Genomic DNA, 13,266 nt, shown 5'->3' with positions numbered 1-13,266 from the left:
AAAGAGGATGAGTTCAATTACCAAAAAGTGTCTATATCTGTCTTCTATTAGAGTTTCAGTTCAGAACTCAACTTCTGTACCTAAGTATTTTATATTCAGACTGAGGAAGGAAAGGAACCCCAGGTGAGAAAAAGAAAGGAGAAACGAGAAAGAATACCAATCCAAAAGGTATTTGACTCTGATTAGGGAGATGGAAAAGGAAACTTGAGCAGCTGGACTGAGAGGAGAGACGGGAGGGAGTAGTGAGGGATATAGTCCATGATGAGGTATGTAGTTGCAAAGGACAGGAGGAGTATGGGATATCAAGTAGACAATAGAAATCAATCAATCAATCAGAACAGGTTCCAACCACGGCTTCTCTGCTCTTTGACCGCCAATGGGCGGTCAGCGGTTCTTTGCTTGTTCCGTCCGTCAAGCTGTCGGATACTTTCGATCTTCTCCAGGGCAAGTTCGAGCAGCTCCTTCTTCCGGATGACGTCGAGATGTTTCCGGACGCGCGGGTCCTCTCGTGCGAATCGTTCCACCTCGGCGTCGGAGAGGTGTCGGCCTAGTCTCAAGTCCAGTTCGCGGGGGAAGTTGTAGTAGAACTCGGAGAGCAGCTCGACGTTGAGGAAGAGGACCGCCGTCGACGTGAGCTTATCAGCAACCACATCAAGGAAGACTTCGGGACAGTAATATTTATTCTTCTTTGACGCGCATTGTTTGGAACGGACGGCGAGCAGGCGCATTTTGATCAGGTCGGCACGATCACGTAGGAAGGCGCCTTCCCGGCCTGTTCTCTTCGTTAGTCCTGCGGCAGGAACGGCCAACTGCGAAAGACGCAACATACCTTTATCCAGCAGGGCGGAGCTGAATCCCCCTGCGCCAGCGGCGCCGTCGCCTTCCAGGACTACTTCGCCCTTTCTGACTTTATCAACGAATGTCATCACATCCTTGAATTTCTTCTTCCCAACGGCCTCTTCGACACGTCGGTAAGCAGCGTCGCAAGCTTTGAGCTCCTCCTTCAGTACGCGACTGACATTCTCCCTGCCCTTTGCCCATTCTGGGTCCTCAACTTCGATTTCGAACTTGTAAGGCTTGATGCAGTTTTCAACCTGATCACTAGTGCTGAAGAAGCGGTCGTTCAAAATGCTAGTGCAAGCCTCCATGATCTGCTTCTGTGCATAAGGATGGTTCGCAAATGTAGAGTTTGCCAGTAACTGGTCAACTTGGTTTTGAATAGCATTGGCAACAACCGTAGTCGCAAGCCTGCCGATTCCCAACTTTGTCAGAGAGGAGGTCGACGCATCCAACTTACGCCGCCAGTATTGCGAGTCGGCATCCGCTTTGGGAAGGTCGCTGAGAGGATCTAACTCTGGCATCGAGGCGGCCAAATCCTCAATCGGCTTGTTCCAGTATCTTTGCGCCAGAATGTCCATGACGCGCTGATCCAGTTCATTCTTCAACATTTCACGAACCTGAGGTCGACCGAAGCTCTCAGCAAACGCTTTGAAAGAATGCTTGAAGCTATCCAGACTCTCGGCAAGATAGGACTCGGCACTTAGTGGTCGATCGTTATACTGCACTTTAAATTCGTACGTGGCCTCCTCGAGTTCTTGGCTGATGGCGTCCCTAGTACCCGCTAGGCTTGCTGCCATCGTTTGCTCAAGAACATGCATGAGTTTGCCTCGCAGCGTGGATACGCCGACTGATACGCCCGACTGAGGACCGAATTCGGACGGATGAGCCGAAAAGTAGGCATTCTCGTTCTTGAGAATCGCACTAGTGATATTGCCGCTACCCCTGGAAAACAGAGCAGTTGTCTGAGGAACTCGAGATACCACACCAACGTAGCCCAGACGCAAAGGGTATTTCTGATCTGAAAGTATGCTGAATCCTCGCTCCGGATCGACAAGATCCATCTTTGTGATGACTCCGATCGTTCTCTCACCTCGAGGGTCCACCCTGCGACTTGCTCTGAGGGCGGTAGAATTGGCTAGATCAACATCCGCCGCAGAAATCGCGAGAATCACATTAGGTGGCTGAATGTACTTGTCGCAGAGGTCGGCAATTTTCTGCTTGAGCTCTGGCGGCTGATCTTTTCCAGCAACCTGGATATATCCCGGAAGATCAATCAAGGAAAGATCCGGAACGTTGGGGGAGTAGATAGTAAGCTGGATCGGGTCATCCGAGACACAGTCCCGTTCGGGAACTGCAAGATTGAGGTCGGTCAAGGTCCGCTGAATCTGCGAGAAATCCGTAATTTTCCCCAGACCCAGAGCAGGAAACTCTCCATATTCTGATTGTGCGTTTGGAGTGTTGACTAGTGTGAGCTCGATTGGCCGCCGGGTGACCATGTTGGTCCCTTTGGGCAGGAACTCGTGTCCAACAATGGCCTCGAGAACAGAACTTTTGCCAGAAGATTGTGATCCGATGACAACAATTGATGGCAGTGTGAGGGTACCGGACTGCCCGACGGTCTGAAGAATATTTCTGATCTCGATCATCTTCCGCGTAAGAAGCATCATCTGATCATCCTCGGCGATTTGTCTCGCGTGACGGACGTCATCTTCGTCAGACTGGCTGTAACCAAAAGCCGTGCCAGTAGCCACCCCAGCTACACCAGCACCAGCTCGACTTTCTTTAGGGGACTCCCCTCCTCCGGACGAACCACCGCTTCCGTCGCGTGAACCTTCATCAAGGCGGAGGATTTTCTGCAGCCATTCCGGGACTTCGATATCCTCAGTGGTTTTCTGCCAGCCGCGATGAGTCTGTTCCGCAACGTTCTGTAATTCTTGAAAGAAACCCGAGGCAGCGCCACCAGCCGTCTCCCCTGCTCGTTTGAATATATCAATTGCGTAGTTCCCTGCCTCTATAGAGATTGTCAGCCAGTCGCGTTACTCATTAGCAATTAGTGACCGAAGACGCACGTGTAGCCTGGTACTGGATATAAGCAAAGCCTGCGACCATAGCTCCTCCAAACATCGCCGGTAGTCTGACCATCTTCAAAGCAAGCTTCGGAAGCATCCGTGCAAAAGAGATCGTCCGCACGGCAGGAACATTGTGAATTGCATTTGCTCCAACAGGCCAAGCACGGCCTCGAAGTGCAGCACCTCCCTCTGAGCGTAGTAGCCCTCCAGTTCTTGCGCCAGCATTGTGGACATGGCGGGCCAGAAGGCCCGTCCGCAATAGCGGAACAAGACGGTGCGAGAGTATTCTCCCGCTCATGGCTTTTGAACACTCATACACCACAGATCAGCCGGGAGAGTATAACTTATCATCTCCGAGCTGCAAGCTGCGGACGGCGATGATACTTGCTGTTTTGTGCCGAAAGCTGGGTAACTTGAATGACGGTTGATGTAATCAACAACGGTCCCGCGATGAAGGCGAATCTCCACTATGGGATTCCCGTGACTTGCGCTTTTGGCCGCTTCGTACACCGGAGAAAGTCGGTGTGAGTCACGTGTGGCTCAATGAGGAATACATGGAGGTGTCACCATTGAAGGAGTGTTTTTAAAGGAGCTTACTGGGTTGTTCGAGTTACCATCATCTTGCCACACAATTCCGTGGAACCCGAGGGCTGCGGTTAGTTGTTGTGCAAGCGAATGGTGGAAGACACGGTCTGGCTTTCATCATCGGCCTGTGCATTCACGGCATAGAGCTAAATAGACCAAGATTGTACATGGTCTGGACTCTGTAGCTTCCCAATTTCTATCAAGTCGGACTTCATTGTGGGCGCCTTTCACGGCTTTTTCTTTACCGTTTAGAGCTATTTCCTCTACATCGCGAACCATGTGCCGTTTCCTGGTATGATCAAGTATCAAACCCTTATACCATGCTACCTGACTGACCGCTTCTTCGCCAGGTATACAAGGGTAGACATGAGATTCGTCTCAGCAAACTAGTGACAGAACCCAGTCATTCGATTTTAACACAGTCCTATGACTCGCGCTTACGCTTGGTAAGTTCTACCTCAACAATGAGCAGACTCCTAGTTTGCCAATTGGTTGAACGAAGCATAGCTGACATCTCGGACCTCAGGATAATCGCCGACCTGTCAACGGCGACGGCTTCGGCGTAGGATTCTACACTGACCCCAAGCTAGGCCCAGAGCCCTGTATATTCACCTCGACACTTCCGGCCTGGAACTGTGAGAACCTGGAGCGCCTGGCTTCCAAGACATGCTCGAACCTCATCTTTGCGCACGTCCGCGCCACGACGGAGGGGACGCTCTCCGATACTAACTGCCACCCATTCCAGCATCAGACTCTGATGTGGATGCACAATGGCAACGTCGGCGGCTGGCAATACATCAAGCGCACGCTAGCCGACTCGCTCGCGGACAAGTGGTACCTCGGCGTAAAGGGCGGCACAGATAGTGAATGGGCCTTTGCGCTATTCCTTGACCTTTTGGAGAAGGAAGGGGTTGATCCCAGCTCGGATCCCGGGCCGGAGGGCTTTGGACAGGCGCTACTGCGAAAAGTGATGGTCAAGACCATCGCAAAGATCAATGAGTTCATCCGGGATATTCCCAAGAGACATAATGTTTCTGGGGTGGAGACTCGCAGCTTGCTCAATTTTGCTGTGACGGACGGCCATACTGTGGTTTGTACCCGTTATATCAGCAGCAAGACGGACGAGCCCGCTAGTCTGTATTTCTCGTCAGGGACGAAATGGAAAGAAGGCAAAGACAAAGGTCACTTTAAGATGGAGCGCCACGACAAAGGAGCAGATATTGTGTTGGTGGCTAGTGAGCCCATCACATTCGAACGCCGTGAGCCATTCCAGGTCATCTCCTGTGATGTACTCGTGCTAATCTGTCCTTCTAGATAATTGGGTATCGGTCCCTGCGAACTCGATAGTCACGATCCACAAGCAGTCTGTCCTTCTACATCCCATTTTGGACGAATTCTACACTGAGGACATCAACCAGGATCGGTCTTCATGCTACGCCCTCTCCAAGGGCCTTGTCAGCACTGCGCCTGGGACAACGGTTCAGCCTCAAGAAGCAGACGGTTTGAAGGATCCCACTGTTAGTGGCAAGGGCACTAGATTGGACGATTTGGATGTGCGATTATCGAACCAATGCGCACTGTCGCATTGATCCGATAATTAGTCGCGTATCCAAAAAAATGGGACTTGCGTGATCGGTAAGTAATGGAGTTGTCAAGCATTTATTTTTGAGATATCACAATGGGCGCAATGAGATACCTATTGCCTGTTGTTGGGTTTGGATGAGGATGATTGGGAGAAATTCTTCTTTTGAATATGTCGCGAACTTTATTATTTCGGATCCATTCTTGGAATTTAATGTCAGTATGCAATAGAGTACAAGCGGTCATTTAGGCCTTAAATAGATGATTTGAAGTATTCATGTATCGTCCCCAGTGATGTTGGCATGCTTGAAATACTTCATGCCCACCCAGGCGACGACAACCCACACCCACGACATGACAGCCGTCAAAATAATCAACGCGGGATAGTATCCCACAATGGGCAATGTAGGATCATCCTCCAACTCTGGTGGAGCATAAGGCGTCTCGCCAACGTCCCAAGCCCAACTCCAAACTCCGAAACAACTGCCCATTCCCACCACGAAAACCAGCCAAGTCACGATCAAGATGATCCACCCCCACCACTCGGTCTCGGAGTAATCCCAGACAATTTCTTGGCTGGGCTTGAGGTCAACGACATGCGTGGCAAGGGGCGACTTGGTGCGATGCACAGCTCTATACGATGCGTCTGTCGGCAGAGCATAGTAGGAGTCCGAACTCGACGGGGGCGTCGGTATACGTAATCCCGCAGCACCGCTGGTACTGCTGGTAGAGGAGTTTCCAAAGGTAGAACCGATGGCAGCCTTGGCGTTCTTGACGCGAGGTAAGGCAATCATATCCTCATCATCCGTGCCAATCTCGTCTCCAAGCACGTTCTCCTTCGAGAGACCCTTCTGCGGCCGCTGGGATGCGGAGGCAGTCGGGGTTTCCCGCTGGTCATGCACGAGGCCCCAGCTGGCATTGTTCTCGTTTGTCTGAGCTGCTGCAGTTCTAAGAGACGTAGGTTGATCCTGCGTTGATACCGAATCGGCTACGGATGGCACCAGGACGTTTGTAGTCTGATCGTGTGGTGGCGCATTGCCATCCGCTCGTAACACGTCAATCGTCGCCCGAGTAGACTTCTTATCTCGATAGTCGAATCGCGTTCCCAGTAGCGCAGTTTTCCTTAGCGAGCCCCTTCTTCTTCGCGTTCTCCGTTGTTGTAAAGCGCTCGACATCGCCCTCCCACCCTGCAATCCGGAACCGAATTCCTCTTCATCGTGCTTATCACCGCCTAAATGCGATCGTTCGGTAGTGTGGTGCGTCCCGGTGTTCATTCGGAGAAAAGAGAATTTCGACAGCAGCGAGCCGGACGTGCTGCGCTTGTGTCCATTGCTTGTGCTTCCCGAGCGTGCCCTTCCAGAAAGCCGGTCATTGTTGTCGAGGGATAGTGTCACGTTTTTAGTGTCGCCTGCATCTTCCATTGGCGCAAGCCGGGCACAAGTGACCCGGTTGTAGATATACTAACATTCAATCCTTCGTTGCGCGAATTTGTACCCGTTCAGGGGTCACTCTGGGTGGAGATTCCTTCGGCGGATTAAAGTTGTGATGCAAAAGGCGAGTGCGGGAGGCAGATGTGGTGGGCCTAAGGCCAAGACTTCCGGCGCCAACCTTCTCCGCACCGCTCCACAATCCAGATGCATCGCCAAAACGATACTTGACTAAAAGGTCAACAAGCGGCCAAATTGATTCCTAAGTGAGCAGCTCAACCTTGAAGTTTGGCAGAACCATAAAGCCATATTTAAATACAAGAGCTAGCTACGATGCACAGACACGGCTCTTTCACTTATTCTAGATACAGGGTATGATTCAAGGCCACAAGTATTTCATAAGACGAGCATAAGGTATATATTCCAGAGCGGCAGAGACAGCGATAGGAGCCAGGGTGAAAGATGGCGGCTCACAAGAGACGAAAGGCAAGCACAATGTTGACTCACATGTATTGCAAGAAGAGCATAATCATAATTGTTTTACGAGTGTGCCGGACACCCGACCAAAAAATGAGGTGGCTGAAGGAATGAGAGCAAAATAGCACTATCAAGGAGAAAAGGCTTGCTGAATCGGCTCGAAATACATATTCGTCCAATGGAGAAGACAACATAGATGGAGAATATACGATACACGCCCAGAAGTAGGTAATTTATGAAGATGATAGTCAAAAGGTATCAAGTCGAGGACTAGGTAGGTGATGATAGGTACTTTTCGTTTGTTGAGAAGAAAAACTTGAATCAGAAGTCCCAAAAAGCTTCGCTCACAATCTGCATAGAATCATTCAAAGAACAGAGCAGGGCCTTGATGCAAACAAAGTGGACTTGGGGTATTGGTGTACGTAAACACACAAAATTTCATTTGAAAAGAAGCACTTGAGAATGGGGAACATGCGCTCGATAATCCACTTCATAGGCCAATCGTGAGACGAAGAAGTAAAGCCATAGAATGAGAGAAAAGAAGAGGAGATTTGCGGTGAAAGTATAGAGCAGAAAAGTGGGATAGTCCGTGAGATAGGGAGTGGAAAATGAAACCGAGTACACCAAATTTCTCACCATCGCTGTTGTAAATAGCTGCGCACCTTGTCGATCATCTGGCTGGGCTGCTGCAGAAAGGCCCATATACAGCATTATAGAATAGAGACAAGCTACGCTTGGTAGCCCCCAAAGCCATTTCCAAAGTTGCCGTTGTTTGGCTGGTTCCAGCCAGAGTTGGGTGTGGCCTGTCCGCGGCCGAAGCCCGCATTCTGGGGGCCTGGCCATATCCTTGGCCAGTCATTCCCCCCTGCTCCCAGCCTCGCCCAGCAGGAGTGGGGCCTATGATAGGATAAATTAGTCGTTATAACAAATTACTGCAAAAAAAAAATATGAAACGTACCCTGAGGGGTAATAGGAGCACCAGGGCCACCGTATTGAGGAAAGTATGTAGCTGGACTGGAGTTGAAAGGTGAACTGGGTTGCTGGCCGGAGAAATTGTCGAATTGGCCGGTAGGAGGACGGTCCTTACCCCACTACAACGGTCAGTAAAAGAAGCCTTAGAATAAGAACGAAAAAGGCGAGAGCAAACGTACGCTGCATTTCAGAGGACGTCCGTTAACATTATACCCATTCAATTGGCAAATGGCCATAGCAGCATTTTCGTGTGTATCCATCTTGATAAAGGCGAATCCACGGTCTGCTTGAAGGCGCGTCTCAAGTACATATCCAAAATTGTGAAAGAGAGGGATAAGGTCGTTTTGCGTAGTGTACGGAGTCAGATTACCCACGTAGCATGTAGTCTGCCACTGTGGGGTCTGCTGAACGACCATGTCGTAGCTTTGGACTCCATGCGTAGGGAAGTGGTGATGGCCAAAGGGTGTAGTGGGAGTCATGCCCATGGCCGCCATAGCCTGCTGTTGAGAAATAGAAGGCTGTCCCTTCTGGTTAGCCCAGTTGCAGCGAATGGCACGGGAACCGAGCCATTCACCGTCCATGGCATTCAGTGCTTTCTCTGCATCGGAACGCTCACGGAAGGCAACGAAGCCATAGCCACGGGAACGACCAGTCTTCATATCCCACATGACGCGAGCCTCGGACACCGAACCGAAGGCGGAGAAGGCCTGGAGCAGGATCTCGTCATTGACTTCGTTGCTTAGATCGCCGACGAAAATATGAAAGTGAGAAGAAGTATCTTCCTTGTTCGTGGAATTTGACTGATAAGCCCAGTTCACCCGAATTTCCTATATTACACTCAGTAATGGGACCACAAGGCGACGAGTTCGTAAGTATTCGAAAAATGCATACCGACTGGTGGATTCGACGGCCGTTGAGGGTCTGCATAGCCCTCTCAGCCGCGCCAGGGTCATCAAATTCAACAAAGCCATAGTTGTATCCTTTGCTGTTGAACTTTCAAAAGGTTAACATTGCATTTAAGGAATATCGCAATAGGGAGCGGTAAAGCTTACATTCTTGTCGGGGATGATCTTCACACTCTGGACATGACCGGTGGTCTCGAAGATTTGCTTCAGGATATCCTCAGTCACCCTTGGATCAAGTCCTCCAACGTACAGAGCTCTCTTGTTTGGCTCGGGGGCGGCCCGGCGCACATATCCACCAGCACTGGTCGGGGACATCATGCTCCCGGACATCGGGGACGTGATAGCGGTTGGGATAGGATTGGTGTTCTGAGGAATCACGACAGGCGGACGAGGCGGGGGTGGCATATGGGAAGGATTGGCTTGGCCGTTGCCCTGAGAAGAATCATACTGCTGACCCGAAGCAGACGATGCTTGCGGAGGCGGAGGTGGGAGGGTGGAAGACCCAGAAGTGGACATGTTCTCGGCCATTGTGGTTGATAACAGGGTAAAATCAGCAAGAACCGTCAAGCGATACAATGCACAAGTGGATCGGCGATGGAAGCGTTAAGCTGGGAGACGCTGTTTGTTGCTCGACGGTGCACAGCGTTTAGCAGTCAACAAAATCGATGTTGGTCGAGAAGGCGGAAAGCGACGCGGGGATCGAGGCACCGAAAGAAGCAAGATTCGCTAGATCAGGAAGATCGAAAGAGACGGCAGTCTTTCAAAATAAAGAATCGCTCACAAAGGAACTCTGTGATGAATTAAAATACGTTAAGTCAGGACGACTCGAACACGGCTCCTTTCAGCACTCAGCCCCAGCAAGTTTTTAGATGTGGTGGTAGAAAAAAAGTGTAAGATCCGGGTTTGACAAACACAAGTGATTGTCGGGAGAAGGGGAAAGAGACGAAGGACAAAGAAGAATAAAAGCGCCAAAAGGGAAAAGCGAAACAAAGAGAGAAAAAAGGAAAACAAGATCTCTGTGATCTTGACACCAACAGAAGCGCGATGGAGGAAAATGCGAGGAGTGAGATGAGATGGGAACAGGGGAAGAAGAAGAAGAAGAGATGTGATGTGATGATCTTTGGTAGGCTACTAAGATACTCTACCATACCTTTACTAACTAGTCCAAACGGGAGGAGTTTCTAACAGCTGGAGGAAAAGGACGACCAAAACTGTGGATGGGCAACTGGCAAAGAGCCGCCTGGGTGGGCGACATGCTAGTCCTGATGAGGTTAGCGTATTAGGATAGATGCCGCTGGTCATGAGAGGGCGCTTAACTTGACTCTATTTGGTCCTTTTGAATGAGCTCGATCTGGGCCGAGATTCTCTCAAGCACAGAAGGCAGACATTGTGTGGTCTGCAAGTTGAAGTTGAAGGTGAGCACTTCAAATGATACTCTGACCGAATGATTTTTTGTCATTGTATGTATCTTATGCATCATTGGTTTCGATCAATACACAGTCTTTGTCAGTTGTTTGTCCTAGACTCAGGGACGAGATACCCAAAAATGAGAGAACCATACGCATGCTGCCAGTATTGAACTAACTTTGTCGCACCCTGCAGGTAGTGCCCATCATTCGACAAAAATCTTCAGTTCATTTTAGATGAATCGGGGCGTTTGCCATCATGGAAACATCAAATTATTCAAATCCAGAGTCCCTTGCTGTGTTAACAGCTATGGTCAATCAGACGGTAATGTGGCATCTCTTCTCGCTGTCTTCGTAGGTCGACAATACTCACTGCTGACAGCTCGTTGAAATGGGTCGATTTTTTCGGGCTGGTGGCTCAACACAGGCCAGGGCTCGTTTCAAAAAGACGATCCCGGCGGCTCACGAACGTTTTCAGGCTGCACTCGACGATCTATCTGAGCAAATAGTATGTTTTTAACGTGACTTTTCTGCGGCATTTTGTGCTTCAACGGACAGCTATTGACAGACGGTAGTTTATCGCAAAGGCGTTTCTCGAAAGAGATTATGAGGAAATCAGAGCAGAGAAAGCAGCTCTACAGCCTGCTCAAGATGTGGCTATGGATGAGCCAAGCAGCAAGTCAGAAAATGAAGGCGCGCAAGAGCCGCCCCAAAAGATAGAGGAAGTGATAGAGACGAAACCGCTCGAATCCCAATTGGACGAAGAGCCTACTACCGCGCAAGAGCCTCTCACCGGCGATAAGCCGTCGCAGGAGACAGAAGGCAAAACTGTCAAGGTGGAAATGCAAGAAGGACAGTCCTCAGCGCCAGATCAATCAGTCCCTGGAACTACAGAAATCAACTTCGACTCCATGCTCAATGACAGTGGGGGTGGGCCTAACGAGTTCGATCTTCATCTCGATTTTGGAGATGATGATATTGGGAATCAGAATTTCCTGTCTGGCTCGAGTCTTGGAAATACAGGTATCGGCGGCGATATCGGCCAGGAGACCGATCAGTCGGGCGCTATTGCGTCGATGTTCTCTAAAGAGGGGGATAACCTTGGCAGTGGTCCTACGGGAGGCGATGCATTCGATTTAGAGTTACAGAAAACTGATGGATTTCCAGGTCAGGACCAGCAAGCGGGAGGACAGATGAGCAACAATGCGGACGATGTTATGGCGCCAGGGGAATCAAGCTTCGATGATTTATTCATGGAAAACGAGAACTTCGGTGGAGAAGGGCTTGGAGACCAGAATCTGCTCGGGGACGGCCTGATGAACATCAATGAGCTAGATGATAACTGGTTCACTTAATTAGCAGTCTTTGATAGACATTTGAAGAAATGCTATGGAACACATTCTCAATGCATTATCTATGGGGCACATATGCTTAGTAGATTCCTAGATCAATGCAGTGCGAGTAGCGACCATTTCGCAGCAGAAAGTGGAGCATTCTTGATTCGGTACCAACAGTAGGGATGTTGACACCCATAGCCCCATAAAGTTGTCTCGATGCCAACGAGGATCCATGCAAGGGGAACTGTGTAACAGACTAACATTCCGCATTCCGCACTCCACACTCCACCTACATTCTGTTGCAAATACGGATAGACTAACTAGCATGATAATTAACCATAACAATGACGTATGATCCGCTCGTTTCACTTGTTAGCGAACTACGAGCAGCCTAGGTTGGTATCATCAGCCCTATCTCGTACCTGGCGAGGCGGTAGACTCTTGGCGTTTGGGCCTCAAGCTTCTATTTCAGGCAGGGAGGGCTCGTTTCATGACCCGGTACCTGATACTGCTTAAATAGTGTCGGACAATCTACAGACTACGGGCTAGACAAGTCCCACCTCACCTGAAGCTATGATTGTGAGGTGGGGAGGTCGGCCTCTAGTGATGATATTAGAAGTATACACGAGATTTGCACTTGAAGGCTAGATCCAAAGAGTTACCAGACCAACAGCTCCGCTGGGATTCTCCAATCGCCCTTTTTTGATTAGCGGAGTTTATTCCCACTCTTATCCGGACGAAATATGCAAAAGATCAAATGATGAGGTCATAAGCGGCGTCCGGATCCCCACCGGCCGTGGTTGCCGGCGATCCTCATACTGAACTGTCCTTTACTGTGCCTCGGAGGTATCAGGTTCTTGGGTTCGGCTTGTCAGGCACGAATCTAGGATTTTTGCGAAGCCATCAAGGAGCATAGCCTCTGCTAGGACCCGGTTGTAATTGGTAAAGTAGATATTCAACTAGATAGAGTCTACCCCCAAATATGACAACTCGAGTTCGGCTGTGCTCTTTATCGTTGATTCTTGAAGGACCCATTACTCATATCAATATATTAAACATCTGGCTAGTGGTGCAAGGACAGCCAAGTATGGGGTATAGAAGAGTTAAATTGTTCATGTGTAGCGTGCCACAGGTACAGAATAATAATGATATCACTGATCGATTTGATCCCATCGTACTGGCAGAGATCGACAGGTGGGATTCATTTGAAGTTTCGAGCCCACGCATTTAGAACAATGATGAGATACTGGTACATCTTGATTTGTCCTCGCTGATAAGCTGCAGAGTGATGAGGAGAAAATAACAAGTGAACAAAAAGAATTTAGAGAGAAAAGAGGCAACGAATATGGACTTTGTACCTCTTAATGCCGGAATACCCGAAATATGGACATCATCTCGACGACGTCATCCTTCTAAGCCAGGACAAACTAGCGCCGGGGTTTTAGCAGCAACAAAGTCTTAGCAACTCCGTCTTGAAGTTGTGAACACTGAGGGGGATCACATGGAAAAAGATGGCTTACTGGAAAAAGCATCATAATCATGTAGCTCTTTGCGCATGATCTACATGACAGAAGCAGGAAATCTACCAGCGAAACACTGGACACTTGAGATATGAGTAGCTAGGAACCTGCCCCGAAACCCGCGCAAATGAAATCCGATGGAATTTA

The 13,266-nt window shown here is 49.6% G+C and overlaps 6 protein-coding genes across 6 annotated transcripts; 2 read left to right on the top strand and 4 right to left on the bottom strand.

Moving 5' to 3' along the window:
* Positions 1-21: 21 nt before the first annotated feature.
* On the bottom strand, positions 22-3,333 carry P174DRAFT_441457 (dynamin-related GTPase MGM1). Its single transcript, XM_024827314.1, has 3 exons — positions 2,910-3,333; positions 830-2,851; positions 22-772 (listed from the first exon to the last, which is right to left on the bottom strand). The coding sequence occupies exons 1-3, from the start codon at positions 3,205-3,207 to the stop codon at positions 333-335; spliced, it is 2,760 nt and encodes a 919-aa protein (XP_024682769.1). The 5' UTR covers positions 3,208-3,333; the 3' UTR covers positions 22-332.
* A 438-nt stretch (positions 3,334-3,771) lies between these two features.
* Positions 3,772-5,083, top strand: P174DRAFT_460271 (glutamine amidotransferase subunit DUG3; the record flags this gene model as incomplete). Its single annotated transcript, XM_024829866.1, has 4 exons — positions 3,772-3,786; positions 3,845-3,940; positions 4,021-4,753; positions 4,809-5,083. 4 exons carry the CDS (start codon positions 3,772-3,774, stop codon positions 5,081-5,083), a joined length of 1,119 nt encoding a protein of 372 aa, XP_024682768.1.
* Positions 5,084-5,250: 167 nt separating this feature from the next.
* Positions 5,251-6,600, bottom strand: P174DRAFT_441455 (PIG-Y family protein). The gene has a single exon (XM_024827313.1). It carries the CDS (start codon positions 6,494-6,496, stop codon positions 5,351-5,353), a length of 1,146 nt encoding a protein of 381 aa, XP_024682767.1. The 5' UTR covers positions 6,497-6,600; the 3' UTR covers positions 5,251-5,350.
* Positions 6,601-7,649: 1,049 nt separating this feature from the next.
* Positions 7,650-9,384, bottom strand: P174DRAFT_431116 (nuclear and cytoplasmic polyadenylated RNA-binding protein pub1; the record flags this gene model as incomplete). Its single annotated transcript, XM_024825681.1, has 5 exons — positions 7,650-7,876; positions 7,938-8,070; positions 8,131-8,778; positions 8,843-8,944; positions 9,004-9,384. The coding sequence occupies 5 exons, from the start codon at positions 9,382-9,384 to the stop codon at positions 7,650-7,652; spliced, it is 1,491 nt and encodes a 496-aa protein (XP_024682766.1).
* Positions 9,385-9,544: 160 nt separating this feature from the next.
* P174DRAFT_175229 (uncharacterized protein) lies at positions 9,545-10,037 on the bottom strand. The gene has a single exon (XM_024821234.1). The coding sequence runs from the start codon at positions 10,002-10,004 to the stop codon at positions 9,705-9,707; it is 300 nt and encodes a 99-aa protein (XP_024682765.1). The 5' UTR covers positions 10,005-10,037; the 3' UTR covers positions 9,545-9,704.
* Positions 10,038-10,456: 419 nt separating this feature from the next.
* On the top strand, positions 10,457-11,675 carry P174DRAFT_441453 (uncharacterized protein). The gene is made up of 2 exons (XM_024827312.1): positions 10,457-10,770; positions 10,838-11,675. Exons 1-2 carry the CDS (start codon positions 10,654-10,656, stop codon positions 11,615-11,617), a joined length of 897 nt encoding a protein of 298 aa, XP_024682764.1. The 5' UTR covers positions 10,457-10,653; the 3' UTR covers positions 11,618-11,675.
* Positions 11,676-13,266: the final 1,591 nt, after the last annotated feature.

Source organism: Aspergillus novofumigatus (genome assembly GCF_002847465.1).
Source record: "Aspergillus novofumigatus IBT 16806 chromosome Unknown P174scaffold_4, whole genome shotgun sequence".
NCBI classification, from domain to species: domain Eukaryota; kingdom Fungi; phylum Ascomycota; class Eurotiomycetes; order Eurotiales; family Aspergillaceae; genus Aspergillus; species Aspergillus novofumigatus.
This window is presented reverse-complemented; position numbering and strand designations above follow the sequence as displayed.

Coding starts and splice junctions, on each gene's coding strand:
- P174DRAFT_175229 (XM_024821234.1), bottom strand. CDS start 10,004: ATGGTAGAGTATCTTAGTAGCCTACCAAAGATCATCACATCACATCTC.
- P174DRAFT_441453 (XM_024827312.1), top strand. CDS start 10,654: ATGGGTCGATTTTTTCGGGCTGGTGGCTCAACACAGGCCAGGGCTCGT. Junction 10,771..10,837: donor ACGATCTATCTGAGCAAATA/GTATGTTTTTAA, acceptor GACAGACGGTAG/TTTATCGCAAAGGCGTTTCT.
- P174DRAFT_441455 (XM_024827313.1), bottom strand. CDS start 6,496: ATGGAAGATGCAGGCGACACTAAAAACGTGACACTATCCCTCGACAAC.
- P174DRAFT_441457 (XM_024827314.1), bottom strand. CDS start 3,207: ATGAGCGGGAGAATACTCTCGCACCGTCTTGTTCCGCTATTGCGGACG. Junction 2,852..2,909: donor TATCCAGTACCAGGCTACAC/GTGCGTCTTCGG, acceptor CAATCTCTATAG/AGGCAGGGAACTACGCAATT. Junction 773..829: donor CTCCGCCCTGCTGGATAAAG/GTATGTTGCGTC, acceptor CGAAGAGAACAG/GCCGGGAAGGCGCCTTCCTA.